The sequence below is a fragment of the Heliconius melpomene genome, chromosome 18, assembly GCF_056956725.1.
Source record: "Heliconius melpomene rosina isolate 202511_hmr_F chromosome 18, ASM5695672v1, whole genome shotgun sequence".
Classification (NCBI taxonomy): Eukaryota; Metazoa; Arthropoda; class Insecta; order Lepidoptera; family Nymphalidae; genus Heliconius; species Heliconius melpomene.
In genome coordinates, this window is record NC_140406.1 from 975,774 (window position 1) to 998,039 (window position 22,266).

Sequence of the window (22,266 nt, forward strand, 5' to 3'; positions counted from 1 at the left end):
GACGGTGGCGGCGGCGGCTAGTTTAAATGGCCGACTGAAGCTAAATATATTATGGACCAACAGGTATTTTAAAAGCCATTGTATACCGGTGACTAAATGACGATGAATTCTAACCTCATTTGGGTCTTTCCCGGTATCGAAGTAGAAAGGGCGGCGGAGAGTTCTGCTTTCAATATAGCTAATTATAAAAAGAGACAGATGAAAAAGTTACGGGTGGGACTGTGAATATAATGTTTGTGGATTCGATTCCCACTCGCGGCAATGAATTATTTAATTCAAGTCAAACACTCACTATGTATATTTTTATCTTTTTTTAGCTTCACACTGTATCCTGCACACAGCAAGGTACGCAGAGAGAAACAACCGAATTCTAGAGGGAAGCCATCGAACTCACAGCTTGTCGTGTTTACAGTCACGCGCTTGTGCCCCTGCAAGAACCTGCTTGCTTTAGAGTATGTGTGAAATTTATAAAGTAAATAAAAAATGTGCTTGTTATATACCTATGTATAACTACCCACTTTTTTAAAGCAACGTGTTTCAGCTCTTTCAACTCTTTCAACGTACGCTCTTACGAAATTAACACGAAATTGAGACACGCTTGGAACTTTTCGGTCTTTTGAAGTGGTTATTAAAATTTTCACCAACTAAATTTACCTACTCAAAGACGTTTTAATTTTTTTTATTTTAAATCATAGAATATACAATATTTTGCATATTTTTAGTGCTAAGACATGTCCTCCGTTCTTCGCCTTTCCTCTCAATATATATACAAAAGTATTTAAATGACATGAAAGAAATACTCATATAGAAGTAGAAATTAAAATATTAAATATTTCCTCGAGTTGAATTCGAACCCACAACCCGTCGCGTTACAGTCGTATTCATATACCCTGCGACTTGTCTCATTATACTAATATTATATACTCGTATTTAATGTATTACGCTTGTATGAACTAAATGAATTATATCATATCTAAAGATACGTTTTTATACAGGCCCAGCTAGGCCCTGCCCAAACAAACAGCAAGCGCTTATGTATATTACCACAAACGGTAAGTATCGATCGACTCAATTTTCCAATGAATAAAGGTAACTATGAAATTATGATCTAGAGCCTAATTTGCTTTTTAAATACGCTTACAATATTTTGAGACTGTTGCCACACTTAAAAATAAGAACAATTATATTGGATTCATTTTCTTCACTTTTTAAGTTTTTTTGTCCCCGCATACAAGGGTACCTACACTACATACCTCACGCACCCTAATTTTTAAGATATCTATGTTTTGCTTTTTCACTTCACCGGAGCTAGGAAATGAAAATAGTTCATTGCCCGAGTTCCCACTCGTATCCAACTCACAAGATCCCCTACTTTAGCCTCAATTTTTGAGACATTCTGTGTTGTGTGGCGAAATTCAACGCTGAATTTGTTTGACATATAAGGGAAATTGATCGTACGACGACTGGGTACGTAGTCACAGTATGCATATGAAATCTGATACAAAATAAATAAACAGAGCACTGTATAATGAGACACATAAAAATTCCAATCCGTTACAACTTCCTTACTACACAAACCCCTTTTATACTATAAACAATGAAAATTCGACTTTATATTTATAAATATTAAGTTTAAAATGTTATGAAATCATTATAACGCAACTTTCACGCCTTGATATCTATAGTACGGTATAGTATTGTTGAGTTGTACTACAGACTACAGTAGCTTAAGTTAAACGTTAATTAGCTATCTATTTTTATAAAAGTAAAGATACTCTTACAGCTTCATGCCTTTGTACCCGCACATATCAGAGCAAACCTGAAGTTTTCTGCTCGTTTTTCGACCCTGTTGAGAGACTTGTATTATATTGGAGAAAACATATAGATCCATGGATTAGATGGATGATGACATGGATCCATTATGGATATAGATCCATCTATATTTTCTCTATATTCATAATTTTGTTTTATTAAATTTAATATACTGCGTGCTCTAACTTAGAGACTTTTGTTCTTAAAGACTACTTAAAACTTTACTCTACGCGCTCGATAACGTAATAAAATCGTCTCTACAGTCCACTGTAGACTATAGAGGCGCTTCGTACTATAACTATAAATATACACGTGGCCTAAATATAAAGAGCCCATACACTGCGATTTATGTTAGTTTTTGGGATCGGTTATTCTCGTCTCGTGTAAACAATTAGGTGTTCATTAGAACAATGGGTTGTTAACTAAGAACGTTCATAAAAATGAATTCATAAAAAAATACGTTATAAATTATAAATTCTTCCTGTATAATAAGTCGGTAGTTACATTATCCTCTGTAATGTAATAGTTTCTTTTTTCAGCTTCACGCAGTATCCTGCACATAGCCGGCCCACCACATCCCCACCTTCCGCCCAATTTTCGAGATATTGCGTTCAAAATGTAACTCGCAGTCGTTTCTCCCATTTCCGAAGCAATTTCGGAAAACGTTGCCGTAGTGGTCACCTCCACAACCAACCTACATAGAACACAGCGTTCTACGCCGCGTAGTTCCAAATGAATTTGTTCTGTCAGTCACTTAATACCTAGCGGAAAAGTTTTCTATATGCCTATAATAGATAAGTGCATATTTCACAAGTAAAATCAAAGGAAACAGCGCGGCGGCGTCGAGTGAACATTAAAACATTATCTAAATATTACGAAACATGTTAAGTAAGTAGAACAATACTGTTCGTTATGGCCGCAAGTAATATGATTACTACAAATAGGAACGGTACAACTTCCTCAAGTTATATCTTTACGTAAGAACAATGAATTAATTAGTATAATCCTTTGAATGGAATGCTTGAATTGCATTTGCAGTTAAATGTATATTCTTGTAATATTGAGTTCTATCGTTGCGTTATACTGTCACCAGCTCCTTTCGGTCCGAATGTCTCGAAAATTAGTCGGAAAATTTGCAACAGAATCTTTTACCACTAGAGCCCTCTGTAAGCATGTGCAGCTGCAAACATGTAGTATACGGCGTGAATCTAAAAAAATCGTCGCAAAAGTATACATAATCCTCATTGTAACTTTATATTGAAAGTAATTAGAATATAACATCGATTTAACTTTTCAATTCGTAACAAACAACAATATTCTAAACGAACACTTCAGTAACACCTCAATAATAAGTTAATACGCATCTTTACATAATATTTCTAAATCTTTAAATGGAAGAACCATATCTACGACCCAAGCGGAGTGGAGGTGGGACACTAGTCTTCATAATGCATTCATACTCGTATAGGTATAATTGATTAGAATGCCATTGGGTCGACAGACTGTTGACCTTTAAAGCATATTGACGGACGAGGTACGGGCTACCTGAAGTATATAAAAATATATTAAAACAGATTTTGGCCATAAACCTTTTTATCTGAAAGTTAAAATTACATTTATTTAATTAAGTTATTTAAATATATTTTAGTTCCATTTCTTAGCTCTGGTGTGGAGGCAAAGCTGGACGTTGAGTTCCGCCACTCAACACGCAATGCCTCCAGAATGAAGCTAAAAAATAATCTCGAAATGTATAAGAGAGCGTATATTATAAAGCTGAAAACTATGTTTGGTTGAACTAACTAATCCCAGGTTTATTTACATAGTTTATATGTTTAAAGAGACATTCTGGAAAATCGATGAGTTGAGTTCTGTATCTCAAAGTTGAGAGCGGTTTATAAATACGGGCCTCAATCGGGAATCAATCATGTGTACAACTCTTATTTATTCCTGTTATGCGTTTAAGCACGCAGGCGAAGCCGCAGGTATAAGCTAGTAAGCTTTTATTACTAAATAAAACTATACAAATTGTTTAATAAATTCAAAATAAGTAACTCAGTTTATGCAATTATCGTAACCGGCGTGAGCGTGTTCCCGCTCACTCACGTGTGAACCGAACCGCGGCAGCAACAAGTTGCGTCATTACTTTTTTTCCTTTAACTTAATACTAAATTGATGATGATATTATGTTAGTGTTGGAAATAGTTAAGGAACTTAGTTTTTAAGTGTTCAATTTGTAGGGGCACAAACATACGGCTGTTAACGCGACAGGTTGTGAGTTCGATTCTCGCACGAGGAAATGTCATATTTAATATTTTTTATTCCTCGCTTTGGTAATGAGACAAAGTGTGGCGTTGACTTCCGCCACTCATCACGCAATGCCTCGAGAAATCGGCGGAAAGTGGGTAACAGAAGTATCTTAACCTGGATACCTATATCCAGGTTCCCTCTGCTTACTTGTACTAAATATTATAAATTTAAACATTTCCCCAAGTTATCTTAAACCCACAATAGCGAAATATAAACCCTATATTTTTAAATATATCAATTTAGGTAAATGAATTCGCCAAATATATTTTATAGCTTGTAAGCAGAGTCTACTGAAATCAAAGAAAAATTAAATCAAAAAATCTAGTGTTAAGACATTCCTTTTTCCATTTTGCGGTCAATTTTCGAAATGTCGTGGCACGTGTGTTAAATGGCGAAACATAACGCTGCGCTTTGTTTTCTTAACAGAGCAAGCAAATAAATACTTTATTTTCCAGGAGGGAATCGAACCCACAACCGCCCTGATTACAGTCAGACGCTGTGCGTTGTTCCACGACGGCCTCTCATACGTATGTTTGTAGTTATATCTGGTCAAACTACTTATAACTGTTGATACTAGAGTCTAAGTGCTCATATAAAATTGGAAACGTTTCCTGAACTAATTAACAACAGTTACGAGTTTTACGTCATTCAGGCCCTACTCTTTAAAGTGCCGAATTCCGGAAATTTCTTCTGGTTTTTATAATGATGTTTTTATTATCTTAACGCTGTATCCCGCACATATCATGATAGACAGAGACAACCTGGCAACGTAGTGTTATGATATTCCGTTCCCTTTAAGATACTTCTGTTACCCATTTTCCGCCGAATTGAATCCACAACATCGCATTTACAATCGCACGCTTGTGACCCAGCGGCGCCGCGACGGCCCGAGGTCTTCTCAACGTTCACCAAGCTAACGTCCATTACGTACTAGTATCCACTATCCTGCAAGTTTGCGTGCTAATCCCAATATAGCCGTGTAACTAAAACCAGCAACCAACTAAGTAATATTTCGCAATTTGATATCTAATTAAATTAATTAATTGGAATTAAGTAGCCGATGTTATTTTAAAATTTATTATATAGTAGGTATGTAATGTACCTATTTACGTTTAAATATCTATAAATTAATTGAAACTAAAAGGGTACAGTAGTGTTTTACTTTTTTCTTTTTGCATAACAAGCACATATGTATATATTAGCTAATCCTCAAATTAAAAATCCTAATATTTCTTTTTCGTATACTTTTAGTCCTCGCTAGAACGTCAAAAATCTTTATTATAATTTCGCTGTACTTACTGAATATTAATTGAACTAAAGTAGATACATAATTTTAGTGCAATTAGTAATGTAATACGAATTTATATAAATAAAGGCGATATTATTTTATTGTTTAATATGTATAAAACGACTATCGACTAACGACTCACGATTAGTCCTCACGTAGGTACTTACATATGTAATCACAAAATATACCAAATAATAAATTCTTTGAACAGATGTTCACGTGTCGATGTCACAAATAAGTTTTCAAGGACGTCTTTTTTAAAGAATTTCAACAAAATATATTGTATACGAAAAAAATATTAAATAAATTAAATATTTTTCACTTATCAAATTAGATACGCCTAGGTCAATCTTTTTTCTAAATCAATCGTAACTGTACGCTGCCCGTAGATTAAGTTTGCAAATCAATTACGTTTTCTTAGATTGAACTACTAGTAGATATGTATTTATCTACAAAATTACGTTAAGCATGACGATCGTGGGTTCGATTCCCATTCGAGAGAATCGAATATATAATTTAATACAATGATGAGAGATCTCATAACTCAACAATAGAAGTTTTTACAAACAATAAGAGTGGTTTAAACCTTCCAAATATAATATTCTATTGAAGTCCTAATACATTAATACACGGTATTGTGGCGCAGATGCTGTAACAGACAAATTGAGAGTTAGGGTCAAAGGTGAGTTAACAACCCACTGAGTCACCGCTCACATAATAATCGTCATCGCGCCTAAAACTAGTATGATTTGATATTTAAAATTTTGTTAGTTAATGTTTCTTTATAATCACAAATGATTTTTTCAATAAGAAATACACACAGAGATTTTTATAATAAGAATATTTTAAAATAAAACCGGTTAAGTGCGAGTCGGACTCCGTACCAATTTTAGGATTATTTTGTAGATCAACGAGAAGTACAACTAATACAACACTCAACATGAAATGTCTCGAAAACTAGGCAAAATGACGAACGGAGTGTGTTAACACTAGGTTCCCTTCGCTTAGTGTAAGTGGGAAGTAGCATAAAGATAAAATAAAACGTGAAGATGCGTATGGATGAATCAAGTTGTATGATGTAAGTTATATTAATATAATAGTAAGTAAATAATATAAATGCTGTGTGCAGGGTAGAGCGTAAAGCTGATTTATTTATTTTATTTTAATATAGTAGTAGCAGTGCTAACTTAAATTAAGTTATTTTTATGCAACATGGTTTAAAAATCTTTACAACTTACAATAATGTATAACAAATGCGCAATTCTTTTAAATTGACGTAAAAACACGATTCTAATATAATTAATCTTATAAATTTATTCTTCATTTTTAAATATCCAATTAGAGCAATTTTAAATACGTTTAAAAATTGCTCTCATAATGTATTAGCCCGTAAAAATATAAAATACCAACTGTTTAATATCTTTTGTTTTTTGAAACTTACAGTAACAATTGAGTATACTTTAATACAATTCCTATATTGTAATGAATGAATAACGTCTATATTTGATTATTTATACAACATTATAAAGCTAAGAAATGTGTTCGGTTGAAGGCGCTTATCTCAGGAACTACTAAATTGTAAAATTAATTGAAATAACACGTAATATTTTTTTATGTAACCCATTATACCTAGTACCTACTTAAGCACCTACAGAATATGTTGTATGTAATACAGAAATCTAATGGAAATAACAAAGTTACTGGGCGAAACGAAAATCGGACATAAAGAAGGTTCAGTAAGCTAAGTTTTTATTTCACTACGCGAGCAAAGCCGCAAAAGCTGCGGTGATGAGTTTTGTCTGATTGATAACCTCCTATTTACAGAAGGTTTTCACCTTTTCTTACAGAAGTCGATAAAAAATACATAGTAATTGTGCCACGACGGTGTTATCCTAGGAAATAGGAAATAAACCAATTTAGGCCCACATTTATATACCGCTATCAACTATGAGATCGATGTTTTGCATTCATAAATAATACGCGCACCTTTATTATCGGATGAAAACGGCATCTCAAGATCGATCTCAGAATTATAAGTACGGGCCTTAGTTACGGCGAGGTATTTCTTTACGCTATTAGAACGAAATAGTACATTGTAATATTTAGATTTAAATCTTTGCTTATTTTTAACTTTTACCTAATTTTGTGTTATAACAATAAGCAATATGTTTACAGATAATATATAATTATTTCTACCGTTATAGTTATAAGAACTTAATTATATAAAGAAAATATTAAACAATTTGCAACACAAGTCGTTTACTTATAGTTGGTAAATCTGATTTACTATTTACTGCGCATTTTAAAGCGTAAAATTGCGATCGTGATAACTCTACTAAGTTTTCTTGTTTCTAGAATGTTCTATAATATTTAATTACAATTACCTAGTTACGTTATAAAATATTCCTAACAATAGGTGATGAACAAAAATATAATATTTAATTGCCACTAAAAGCGAATATATGTCAGTCAGTTGACGTAAATAATTTGCAAAACGAAACTGTTAAAATGCACTTTCAATTGCAAATTCGGTCGCAATTAATTATATCCAAACCATAATAGTGAAAAGAGAAATGTTGCGACACGATAAGAATTTTAATTTAACAATAATATATATATATAATTAGCTATACCTGCGACTTCGTCTGTGTGTGAAACTAAATTGATATAAGTAACTTTTTTATTTATAAACTGAATGAAATAAAATTAACACTAAATGTTAAGGGGATACGATATTAACTTTATAATCTACATTTAAATCGGTAAGACTATTTCTAAGGTAAGAGTACACATACGCACTGATATAAGCAGACAAAATTTTTAAGTCATTGTTTTGGGTCCTATTACTTTGCCATCAATAATAGATTTTCTCATATATTTTCTATGTACAGACTGTAACCAGTTACATTTTTATTATATGGTGGCAAAATACATCAAATATAGCAATGCGTTGTGGCTGGTTTACTTTTATGGAATGCCTGAACGCTAAAGGAATAGTGATTATGAAAGTCCAGTTAGTGAGCGATTGGTCCTCGCTAAACTAAAGCCTTACGTTATATGTTCATATGTATTATATACTTACGTACCTTTTAAAAGCGACTTTATAATCGTGTTACAACAAATCCATTCACGTTGTACACGCAAAAACAAAACACTACACAAAAGATATAAAAACAACACAAACGTCAAACGGCAAAACGGGAAGAGCCATTTTTAATAGTTGCCCAAATAAAATAGTTTAAGTTGCACAATATTTGAACAGATGGTCACTTCATTTTATTTTTGTTGACGCGCGATTGTATTTTAGTATCCAGAGAATGGTACGAACAGTGTGGGCAGGAACACGGTACTGGCTTACTGAGTTAGAATCATTTGTTTGGTATACTTTAGGTATGTCTATCTCTTTCTTTCATTAGGAACAGCGACGTTTTATTTGGTACACTTTAGGTATGTCTATCTCTTTCTGGAGCTGCAGCGACATCTGCCGTTGTGTATATTAATTAAATTGCTTGTGTCAAATCAAAGTGGGTAATTCATAAATTGCACACAAGACGGCGCTAATACATTTTTTCTATTTTCAAAATATGGATGGAATTCGTTAGATCTTTATACAATCTTAGAAATAAGATTGTATTAAATTTATCTTAGAATAGATAAAGATGTATAAAAATCGCATTTTTCTAAATTGTTCCTGTTCATAATTGTCAAAATTGCAAGCAAAAACACTGTATATAAATATTTTTGTTTGCCGTTATATATTTAAAAAAAAACATATTACCGTAAAAAAACCCCAATGCGCGTCGGACTCGCCCAGGCCTCCGTACCGACTTCAGGACGTTAGGTCAACGAAAACAACTACAACAACATACAACTTATAAAAGTTGACAAACTTAATTTTATGGGCATAAGTATGAAATGAAGACGGGATTTTTTCTGTGCTTGAAGAGACCATAGATGTGAATATTTGATATTAATTTTAGCTTGGCATCTCCACGCAATCTCGAGATGGTCTCAACATACGGACAACAATGTGATCTTATAAGGTTTTTACTTTTTGACGTACGCAAACCTAAGAAATGTTAAATAATTGCTTTATGAGTTACTTTGTCCCATTTTTATGAAAATTGTACGAATAGATGAGGTTATGAATTTGAACTACTAAACTACTTAAATAGTTAAAGAGTACGAAAATGCAATATTTTTCTTAGAAATATTTCATAACCTAACTAATTGAAATTAAATAAGACATACTTTAAATTAAATAAATTTATAATGAAGTACCCGCTGCTAAAAACAATGTATTTTGTACGCGTCAATCAGTTCTCTTATACTATTAAATATAAAAACCCATACATAACATAATAGAAATATGAATTATATTTGTTACACAAACGTTATACGTACGTAACGTATACCTGTATACCGTATACCTGCCTATGCACTGTATGTATATAATTACAAATTTAATTGTATTTTCTTTGTGCAATAAAGTGTTTTTGATTTGATTTGAACGTTCGACCGAAAGCGCGACAGGTTATAGCTTCGATTCCCACTTTAGGGAATAAAATAGTAAATATCTTCATTTGCTCGCTACGTTACCAATTCGTAACGTAATGCACAACGCGGCGTTGCGTTCCGCCACTCAACACGCAATGCAGAATTTGACAGAAAGTGAGGAACGGAAGTGTCTTAATGGGAACGAAGTGTCTTTACCCTATGTGCGGGATACTAAATATAAAATTATTTAAAAAAACTAAATTAAAACCAAACTGAAATTGAAAATATGTAATATTTAATTATTCACAAAACATATAATAAAATCTAACACTAGCTTAACGACACTTTACAGGATAACTCAGTATCAGTCAATTCGGAAACAACTTTGATCAAATTACTATTAGATAATATGTTCTTAGGTTCGAAACCACCGGAAATCCACGATTCTAATACATCTGTGCTCGGCAATAAAGTCCTTAATGTATTCCTTATATAAATGTACGCTTGAGGAGAATATTTATATATACTAAGAGCAAAATTCTTTAGGTCGTCCGTATGTCTTGTAGGCATCGCTAGCACTAAACCATTAGTGTCTTCTCGTATCTTATCTTGTAAAGATAATAAAATTCTAGATTTTTTCTTTCTTTTCTGATTCAATAAGTTCCTTTTCATTTCTATCACTTCTTTTAAACGCATTAGGAATCTATTTTGACGTTTATAAACTCTCATTCTGGATTTTAATTTTTCTTTTAATGAAACAGCTTGTCGTTGCATATTTTGTACTTCCGTGAATAACTTTAGTATTTCAACGTTTTCTTCTTCTGAGAATTCCTTAGTTTTTGTTTGTTTGTCTGTATGTGTACCGTTCATCATTGCTTTGGTATAAGATAACTCTTCTTCATATTCATCACTATCCATTAAGTAATCTTCATCTTCATATTCATTATCAAGTGTTTCTTCATCTATATATTCAACCTAAAATAGAATAATTGTATTCAATAGCTATTTTCTTTGGCTTTTCAATACAGGAAGGACCCTTAATTGAAAAGCAGAATAACCTTATCGAAACTGTGCTGCATTTTTTGTAGATACGATTTGAGTATGTTTTATCATAGTAAACATGGACTACTTAATATACAAAAGTAGTAAAATATGTTTAACTTCACACTCTATCCCACAACTCAGTATCCAGATACTATATATACTTCTTGCTGAAATTTAAACATAATGTGTTTATTTGAGGGATTCATTACCACAATTTACATTACTGGTGCAGGAAAATTAAAAATAATTAATTACCTAGTGAGCATCAAATAGACTTATCGAATTCTATTTAGAGAAGGTTGTGGTCCCACTATGCTACAATAGCTTAATCATTTTTCCAATCATTTTGATGATAGTCAGATATGAATATATGTATAGTAGTTACATTCATGATGATGTTAGCACCACCATGTTAGTTAATACCGTACATTGTAACTCTCCATTAGTTGATATATGCAATTATATAATAATAGGCATCATAACAGCTAGTAAGAATCCCTAAAACACTATTCTATGACACCTCAACACATTATGATGCGATTTTTAGGCTTATAAATTAAATACATTTTTATAATATTAAATGCAGGATCTGCAGAAATATTACATATATTTCTGAATTATTGAAATACTAAATTGAAAGCTAATTATAATATATTTCTCAACTATGATAAATCTAAAAAGCAATTGTAGCACAGTGAGATTTAATCTGACCTGACCTGAATAAGGCTAATAGGTGCATATTCAATTCCCACTCTTAGGAATAATTTTATTTAATTATTTTTATATTCTTGCTCTTTCCTACAAAACAAGCAGAAAATAGACGACAGCTTCTTCATGTTACACTTCCCCTGACCATGTCTTAGCCTAAATCAAATCAATGAAATGTTACCTCCAAAACATGTTTAGGCAACTTCAACGAGGGCACAGCTTTACTATTTAAAACTACTGAATTATCGGCATTACATTCAAAACAATCTACAGAGAAATGTTGAATACAAATATATGAATAGTCTGTTGGTGTCCAATTATTTCTGCCTGTTAAATCTGTCCATATTTGTCTTAAATGCTCATCATCTGGAAACCTATAATATAATTAATTTATAATAAATATGTATGAGGCCAGTCGTGGCGCAGAGGCACAGAGGATGACTGTAAAACCGACTGGTTGTGGGTTCAATCCCCACTCGAGGTGAAAAATTTATTAAAATTCATATTTCCCTTTCTTCGCTCTACCACTGAACACACAATGCCTTCACAATTCGGCAAAAAGTGGGGAATGGAGTATCTTAACAATAGCGTGAAGCTGATTTAATTTCAATTTTATAAATAAGTATATAATACATAATTTCAAAAAAAATACTAAGATTATTACTCAATATTTATTTACATGGTTCATAAAATTTTAATTATTTTCATTTATGTTTTGTTAAGTCAACACATAATATGTGAAACTTGTGTGGACAGGGAAAGGAGTGTCTTGGCACTTGTTTATCTTTACCTTCACTGGAATGTTTTTTCAACTCTTTGTCTACAAGAAAAAATATGAAGCTAGTGTAAATTGTAAAAAGTACCTTGAAAAAAACCAGATAAATAAAAAATTTACTATTCAAATTAAACAAAATGAACTGTTTACACACTTATTAAGTAGCTATCAATTAGTGATTTTAAAAAAAACAAATCCCGCTAAGTTACTTGCCAGTTCTCTGGTTTAAGGTAGTAATTTTAGTGAACAGGTGATAAATTATTTGACTTTGATAATAACAGTGAATATTTATACCTAAAAAATAGCTCTGAACCAGAATTCTTAGATTCCTCACATCCTAGTACTGCACAAGTCTTTGTTATCTCTGTATCTGCATCTGTATTTTGTTTCAGCTCAGGCGCCACCATAGCTAGCAAAGAAAAAAATGTTATGAAAATATTTGAAATGTATTAATTACTATTATAACAAGCAAAAAGATGATAATATTTTAACATACCAATTGGTGTAGATTTAGCTCGATTTTCGTCATTTTCTTTTGTTTTCACAAGGCTTTGACTAAAACTCATATTTGTTAACAATTTATCGGTGTCATAAATTGGCGGGTCAACAGCTTTCGCTTATCACCATATATAAAAACTTTATTGTGTTACTTTAAACTTGTTACTTATATATTTGTAACTTGTTACTTATATAGTTATAACATTTTGTTTTTATTGATGTTAATTATAGAATTCACAACATATATTTACGACTAGCAGTAATTACACGCTTAGCTTCACTGGAGCGCCAGTGTCGGCCTCTTTATCAGGTTATGTTTATTTTTATAAATAAAAAGCTTTTTAAGTAAATAAAATACAAGTATATTGTAAAAATAACTAAAATGAATATATAAACACAATATTACAACAGATATGTGTGTTAAAATTGTTGTTTTTTGTTTAGAAAATAGTAAATTGACGCTACGATGAGTACGAGTACGATGCTTGGAAGTTTGACAATTCAAACTTTGACATTTACCGCGTGTGTAGATAACATACGTAATATATCACGTAAATAATTGAAGACTATATACAGCTTATATATCTATTAAGATATATAAGTATTATGCATAATGCCCTCGGAATCTCAGAAGTTCTATAGTTTTTGGTTATTAAAATAAAGCGTTCCATGATTATCAAAAACAACTTATTTTTAAGGTTCCGTACCTCGAAAGAAATACGGAACCCTTATAGGACTTTGTGTTCCGTCCGTCTGTCAAGGCCTATTTTCTCAGGAACTCGTGAAGGTATCAAGCTAAAATTATATTAAATACACAGGTTTACTGTCCGTTGAAATTGTGAAAAAATCACACTGCTAAGCCTACGCAATCAAAAGTACAGCTGTTTATGCCAAAAATTTCCGATAATATTCAAAAGTCGCAATCAAGACCTACAAGGTAAGTTCTGTGAACTCAGAATCTTGAAATTCAGTACGAAGCAACGTCTTATAGCAAAAATGAAAGAAAAATAGCGAAGAGTGAAAAATTATAAATACTATGTCATAGAAATTAATCAATACAAACTGCATACTTCGGCAGACTTAAGTTTGTCAATTTTAAATTGTACTACCCGTTGAATCTAGAAATTGGTATGGGATCCTCATTATGCGAATTCGACTCGCATTTGACTGGTTTATTTTTCAATTTGAATCAGTGGTTCCCCAAATTGGTGCATTGACTGAAACAAACTCTTCAACTTTATAATAAAAATTACGGTAAATACAGTACTGTACTTAGTTAAACTATTGATATAGATCATAATTCGTAAACATTTTTTTTGCAGTCTGTATAATCTATGAGCATATCGTATTTGCTGTCAAAAGTCATCATTCACAAAATCATCTCAATACGCAAATATTTGACGAGACCTTTGTTGTTGAATTTTATGTGGAGAAAATGGTTGACCCAATATTTGATTATCAATTTAGGCTTATTCTAATCGGTGACAGCACGGTAGGCAAGAGCTCACTGCTTAAATACTTTACAGATGGAAAATTTGCAGAGGTAACACGATTGTTTTTGTTGTTGTATAACATTTTTGTAATTTTAGAGAGTATATTACGCATAATTTTTAGCTTTCGGATCCTACGGTGGGAGTTGATTTTTTCGCACGGATAATAGAAGTGCAAGATGGTACGAGAATTAAATTGCAACTATGGGACACAGCTGGACAAGAAAGATTTAGATCTATCACAAAATCATACTACAGAAATTCGGTTGGGGCACTCTTAGTATACGACGTGTGCAACAGGTCAAGTTTCGAGCATATACCGCTTTGGATGATGGAAGCTAAAAGGCATATAGAACCACACAGGCCTGTCTTTGCTTTGGTGGGCTGTAAAGTAGACCTTGTTGGTACTGACAATAAAAATGGAGCCCGAAGAGAAGTTTCTTGTGAAGAGGCTAGAATGTTTGCAGAAGAAAATGGTAATTATACAATATTACTTAATTCATTAAAGCTTATGCCATTGTTTGTAGGATTAATGAGATGTTTAGCCATGACCACGTGCACTATATTGTAGTCACCATATTTATGTTATGGATTTGTTTTTATTATTTTATGGCTGATGGCAGAGCTTACTGCCACATTTAGTGTAATTCAATATGCAATATCTCAAAAAATGGGCAGAAAGTGGGAAAAAGAATATCTTCACACTGGGCTTACTCTGCCTACTCTGTGATAAATCAAATATTAGAAAAGCATGTACTAATGTTTTCATGTTTTTTTAGCTTTTTAATATAATTTGTTAAACATTTGCAATTAATATCCAAGTATGTCATTACAAATGTTTCATTATCTATATAGTGACTTATCAAGGTTATTAAAACAGGTTTTAACCTAAATAATAAATTTGAATGCTTAATTAGGAACAAATGAAGTATCACTATTATTATTTAACCCTTTGCACTTATATATGTTCTTTTGTTATTACATTGTAATTAGACTATTATTTTATCTATCTTTTTTTTTTTTTTCCCTAGCCTACATCATCCCATTGTTGGGCAAAGGCCTCTCTCCACTTCTTCCATTCCGGTCTATTTAGGGCTATTGAGCACCAGTCAGGCCTATAATGGTCCAGCTCGTCCCGCCATCTCCTTTTTGGTCTGCCGATTCTCCTTTTAGAGTTTAGAATCCATCTGGTAGATGATTTCACCCAAGACTCTTCAGGCATGCAGCAGACGTGTCCGGCCCAGTCCCATTTTAGCATAGCGGCTTTCATGCCCACGTCAGCGATTTTTGTGCGAGAGCGCTACGACATTTTTTTAAAATATAACAAAAAATACAACAAAGTTTAACCAATTGAGTTTATTAATTATGAAACTAAGTAATATTGAAGAGTCAAAAATGGTGTACATATGAATACTGAAGTGGTTGTAATATTACTGTCTAAAAGTTTGGAAACACATCTGTCTTTGGCCAAAACCAAACATTACCTGCTACATGCGGTAAAAATTGTGGTAAATGTTATCTTTATGAGTTTTTGCTATTGTTTACAATAAAAAAAGGATTGCTGATCGATCAGCTCTCATTAAACATTTGTAACAAATCTTGACAAGACATGTGTTTTATGACAATGTTGTGGTTGCGTTTTTTACTTATTTTTATGTCTTATTTAGTCACATTGAATACAATATAATAACATACATGGTGAACGTCAAATTGCAGTAGGCTCAGAATTTATTGGAAAAACCAAATAAAAAATTCATGCAGGCATATTATGTCTACTAAGAGTTCTGTCAAAATGAAATTATCGCTTAATAGCAACACAAATTATCGCAAATGTGAATGGCATGCGAGAAACGTCCATCTCGGTAACAAATGTTTATTGACTTCTGTCTGTGGGTCTCAGAAGATGTGTTGCAAAACATTTTTACATAAAAATGTACTGGATGAAGGTTTAAGAAAACAATTTAGATATATTAGAAATAAGCTTTTGGTACGATAGAATGACCAACAAGCTGTAATGATAAAACATGGTGTGCCGCTCCTACGGTGACAAATTACATTTTTAACAAAGACTAAGATTATACATAAGGAATACTGTGAGGAAATAAAAAATATATATCCTATATCTTATAAAACAAAGTCGCTTTTCGTGTCTGTCTGTTGTTTCTAACTCTTCTTCTTCTAAACCACCCAACGGATTTTGTTGCGGTTTTCACCATTAGGTCGAGTATTTTTCGTAGAAGGTTTATATATAGTTTATTATTTGTACATTCTTATGTAAATTAACATAAATACGATATATATGAATAAAGTCCTACCCGTTGAGACACTTTCGCGCATGCGCTGCTTTAATGGTAAGTACTACATGAAAAAAATGTACTGGAGTATTGTTCCTCTTAATAAGATCTACAAAAAAGTCCGCGAGAGCATATTTTTATCTTTTAAGGATAACGTGTAGTGATCATTTTTCTGTCTAAAAATAATAATTTCAATATATTTTTTATTGTGAGGGATATTTTTCCATAATGGTATTAATCCTTATCCTTTAAAATACTTTATTAATTTTCTACGTTAAACGAAGATAAAATTTGCTTTTTACACAATTTCAAAATTGCGAATAGTTTTAGAGAAAAACGCATTTAATTATTGACACATCACGCCGTTCACACATCAACTGCATCGAGTCAAATTTCACTTATCCCTTACTCTCAGCATATAAATAAGTATATTAGTTACGTTGGCCATTTAATGAAGATCAAAACTGTCTTTTCTGTTTTTCATTTTAATAAGTACTTTAGAAGTTGTTACAATATCAAAAAATCCTTGCTGCGAAACGGCTCGCCACTCGCCATGCGTCCGCCGCGCCCGCCTGCCTTACATGCATCGTTGGTTCAGTGGTAGAAAGCTCGCCTGCCACGCGGGCGGCCCGGGTTCGATTCCCGGCCGATGCATTCTATTTAATTTTCCACCAATTTTCCAATAAGCCACGTAGTGCTTGCTTTTCATCAGGGACAAGCAAAAAAAAACCCGCCTGCCTTTATAGCAACGAAGATTTAGATGCGTTTGCACGTATTGGATAATTCGAGTTGAATGTATTATTTCAGCGCGATATATTTTTTGTAGTAGTTATTAGTAGGTAGGCTTTTGTTTATAATTTCTTCCGTTTAAAAATAGTCATTTAAATATCTAAAAATAGTCATTTAAATATATTTTAATAAGTACTTGAAAAGATTAGTAGCACAGATTTAAAATTACGGTACCTACTAAAAAAACCTTGCTGTGTAAAACAATTGGAAAATCCTTATTGAAACTACGAAAATGCGGGTTGCATTAGGGTTTAATTAATTTTCACATTATCTTAAGTGCTTTGCAAACATACATTATATGAATAATCCAGTAGTAAAAGCGGGCGAAGCCGCAAGGGGGTCGCTAGTTATTTATATTTTTAAGTAGAATTTCACATCTAGATTAAGCTTATATTGACTATGATTGTTCATGGTCTTAACATTGCACATATATTTTTTTTATGGAAAAGGACAAGGCAAACGAGCGTTCGGGTCACCTGTTGGTAAGTGATCACCGGCGCCCACGTCCCCATGCAACACCAATTATTCTATTTTTTCCTTACAAACTAGCTAAGCTAAGCTTTTTATTTATTAATAAAAATAAACCTGCAATTCGACCGAATTTCACTGTACATGGTGGTAACTGTGGTAATTGTGGGTTTAACACTCTTTCAAGGGAAAGTTTTATTTAAATTTTTGTATTCAAATATATTATTAGAAAATCATTCGTATGACAAATCATTGACATGGATGTTATGTATATATGTAATATTCACTATTTTTATAACAAAAATTAAATGGAATAGAAAATTGAGTGTTTGTAATTAAATTAAATTGTTGATTATTGTGTTTTAAAAAAGATTTTGACTTTCCCATAGGTAAAACAAGAATGCCAAGATAATAATAAATTATCCTGCGTATAGTAGTGAGATCTAAGTATTAAACAATGTTCTTCATTAGTAGTAGTAGTCGGTGAAATGATAATAACTTTAATACAATTATTTCCATAAAATAAAATTGCACATTGTGTGACGTCATACTAGGTAGGAAGTCTCATTAATGTTACCAGCTTTGACAAAGATGGGGAAGGGGTCACCATAGAGTTGTTTATCTACTGGTACAAATAAATATGTTTACAGCACTTCAACATTTTTTTTGTACAACTTTCAGGCCTTCATCATGTAGAAACATCAGCTAAAACGGGATTAAACGTAGAACAGGCTTTCATACTCGTCGCTCAGGAAGTATACAATCGTATACAAACAGGTGAATATAAAGTAGAAGATGGCTGGGATGGTATCAAAACTGGCTTCAACCGACCAAACGGTATGGATTTCAATCTTCTTGAAGCTGAAACTGTTCAGTCAACATGTTGTTAAATGAAACAGACTGATATATGGTGAAAGGTAAATGTATTTTACATATATTTTTTAAATATACGTATAGATTATTTATGTATTTTTTATTTGCTCTAAAACAAGTGAAAGCAAATGACGCCGTGGTGTTTTTATATAAAAAAAGAAATTTACATAGAAAAAAAAATAATTTAGGAAATAATGAATTCTTAGAATTTGACAAATATCCTGAAAATTATATATTTACTCTATAGTATTTTCATTTAATTATACATACATCACTGTCACCATATACCAGTGTTTGGAATCTTAGATGTAAATATTGACTCATATTAGAATATGATATAACATTATAAGTATAACTTTATTGAACATGTAGATACAGTTGACATAATGCCCTAACATGCAAGACACATTCACTATTCTACTAGATCTGTCCTCTAAAAAAATATATAAATTTTATATACACACTTCTTTCATCACATTATTAATAATATGCAAAAAATATACAGAATTATTAGTGCCAATAGTCCTTATATAATATTAATATAATAAACAATGTATTCAGCTGTAAAAGGTAATTAATTATTCATTATTCAGTATAACAGTAGCCTAATATTAATAAAACTTCAATGATTTTTTAATATCATAAATTTTTGAAATAAATTACTTATTTCAAAAATGTACAATACTTACATTTTTAAAATCAGAATTTATGATTAGCCTACTATTAAATTGACATAATTTTTAGCTCTTAGCATCATACTTTAGTACATTCATTTAAAACCAAAGAGCGGGATTTCTATCTGATGTTGTTCAATTGTTTTAGTTTTATTTACTTATTTAGCCAAAATACTAACAATTACTTACAAACTACACACCAGTGTAGTCAAATTTTTGTACCTGCAATTGAATATTGTGTAATGTTTATAGATTATAAGAATGAATAATATAATTTACGTTTGAATTGAGTTTTGGATTTTTGGTAGTTTATGTGGACACATTAGGTTTTGATTATGATTTGCTAACTTTATAAGGGTTTGTATGAAGTAATGGTTGAAATTAGAAGAAATATTATTATGTTGAATAAGTCCAATAATCGAGGGAGATCTAAGCCTATAAATATTACAATTATTTTGAGCACTTATTATGTGCGATAAATCGGTTAGAAAAAAATCTAATAGCTATTGTAATGCAGTTTTTAAATACATACATACAAAATTTTATAAAAGAAAAAACTTTCAGTTACTATTAGAAACATAACGTGTCTACATATTTTACAAATAAAAAAATGGGTAACGTATTTGTTTTAAGATTAACAATTTGTTATGTAATTAATAACTGCAAACGCAGTACCTAGACTTAGACTCTCATATAAAATTCATATATGAAGTATGTCATTCTGCTCATTTTATATATATATAATATAGGATTATTTTATTATTATTACAATTTTATTTTCTACTTTTTGCCATAATTATGCAGAAATATTAGGGAGACGCAACAACGTTGTAAACGATCTATTTTTGTATTGTACAAGATTGAAGTAAACACATTTGTCATCTGTTTTGACTATATAAAACAAATTGTCATCTGTGGCCAATGTGTTATGGTATAAAAAAATATTGCCGTCCGAAATTGTTGGCAAAAAAAATGCGTTTGAAAATTGAATGGATTTATTGAATAAAAAATGTTTAACTGCAAATGGGATGGTAAAAACGCTACACGCAAAAATCTCAATTAAAGTTTAACTAACATTAAAATCCTAGATAACAATATTAGTTCGGATTTAATATTAGTTAAATATTAATTGTCGTCTTTGGGAGTAGCTCTTATATATTGAGTTTCCCTTACAATAAGTTATATTTTTAATAATATACTGCTTAATAATATTTATGTGCTTTTGCTGTTTTCCAATTACATTTTATTATAATCCATTAATTTTGAAAAGTCCTTATATTCATTAAAGTAATATTATTCGAAATCACAAAATTGAGGAATGTAATTATATTTCTTTATGAAATATTATGTATGAATACAATATGTATAACTTCAAATAGAAAAATAATTATTAGTGTAGTTTGTACTTTTATATTTCTTCAATATTTTAACAAATTTTATAAAGAATGTGAAAAAGCACATAAATATTAAATAGCTGGTTTTAATTAAGCCATACATATATTTATATTAATTGATAATTGTATTATAATAATTGTAAACACAAATATTTATACGTCACAGTTATATTATATGCAAATGTCTTGTCATAGCGCTGTTATTATACGCTTTTTATATACGAGAGTAAAGGTTTTGTTAATTACTGTTGAGTTGTTTTATTTTTTAAACCTTTCAATATTGAAAAATATACACATCATACATAAAAAATACAGATTATGCACACAAATCATTATTTATACTTATGTGAGTACATACAGTATTTTCTAAAATACCATAACCACAATCTGGATACATGGCATTCCACGATTGTGCGGTTTCATAGAAACTTCTTTCCACGCGCCACATAGCTGTGGAATGGCCTACCTGCGGCAGTGTTTCCAGGGTGATATGACATGAGTACTTTCCAAAAGCGCTTCTATCTCTACCTTAAAGGCCGGTAACGCACCTGTAGCTCCTCTGATGTTACACGAGGTTGTGGGCGACGGTGATCACTTATCTTAAGGTGACCCGTACGCTCGTTTGCCTTGTCTTGTCCATAAAAGAAATATTCTCTTGTATCTATATCAGATATAAGTAATTTTCCAATTTATGGCGAATGAACTGATTTAAAAAATATAATATTACAATATTATACAATTATAATACAAATACTGTATATGTAAATACATATGTGTATATAGAAAGTGGAACGTTCTATTTAATAAAAACTACAAAAAAATAACTAACTCTCTTTAAAGACCGTTTTCGGTCGATAATTTTACGTGATAACGTCATAAGACAATATTGATGAAACATTGTAAACTTTTATCATATGAATTAGTACTTAAATTATTATCAGCGCGAAATAAACGATAAAGAGACACTTATTCATCGTTTGTTCTGCGCTCTCTCTTGCACGCTTGCGAGAGGCGGAACGTGACAATGAGTACATCGACTTATAAGACGTCATCAGGTAAAAATATAATTAAGCTGTATGCCTAAATAACAAAAAAAAACGAACTGAATTGAGAACCTCCTTTTGATTTCCTTGAGTGGGAATCACACTCACATCCCGTCGCTTTGATAATTATAATTACACGCTTGTGCCCGGGTACCACAACTGGTCTTATTAATATATTTTTTTATTACAATATGAACATATTTTATTTTCTTTAAGTATCTTTTTGATATTTTTTCTTTCTTAACACCGGCAAATATTAGTTATTCTCCTAAGTTCAAGTAAAATTCTTTTATAAAATGATATATATCCAAC

The 22,266-nt window shown here is 31.5% G+C and overlaps 3 protein-coding genes across 3 annotated transcripts in view; 1 reads left to right on the forward strand and 2 right to left on the reverse strand.

The window, feature by feature from the left end:
* LOC146529106 (uncharacterized) overlaps window positions 1-8,768 on the reverse strand; it is a 143,863-nt gene extending 135,095 nt beyond the window's left edge. The window contains exon 1 of the mRNA XM_085202290.1: window positions 8,494-8,768. The gene's annotated coding sequence lies outside the window, so the exon portion shown is untranslated. The remainder of the gene's footprint in view (window positions 1-8,493) is intronic.
* Window positions 8,769-10,177: 1,409 nt separating this feature from the next.
* On the reverse strand, window positions 10,178-13,449 carry LOC146529107 (uncharacterized). Its single transcript, XM_085202291.1, has 4 exons — window positions 12,928-13,449; window positions 12,726-12,840; window positions 11,838-12,030; window positions 10,178-10,879 (listed from the first exon to the last, which is right to left on the reverse strand). The coding sequence occupies exons 1-4, from the start codon at window positions 12,995-12,997 to the stop codon at window positions 10,235-10,237; spliced, it is 1,023 nt and encodes a 340-aa protein (XP_085058417.1). The 5' UTR covers window positions 12,998-13,449; the 3' UTR covers window positions 10,178-10,234.
* Window positions 13,450-14,275: 826 nt separating this feature from the next.
* Window positions 14,276-21,157, forward strand: Rab39 (RAS oncogene family member Rab39). Its single transcript, XM_085202292.1, has 3 exons — window positions 14,276-14,472; window positions 14,544-14,895; window positions 18,652-21,157. Exons 1-3 carry the CDS (start codon window positions 14,365-14,367, stop codon window positions 18,858-18,860), a joined length of 669 nt encoding a protein of 222 aa, XP_085058418.1. The 5' UTR covers window positions 14,276-14,364; the 3' UTR covers window positions 18,861-21,157.
* The last annotated feature ends 1,109 nt before the right edge of the window (window positions 21,158-22,266 follow it).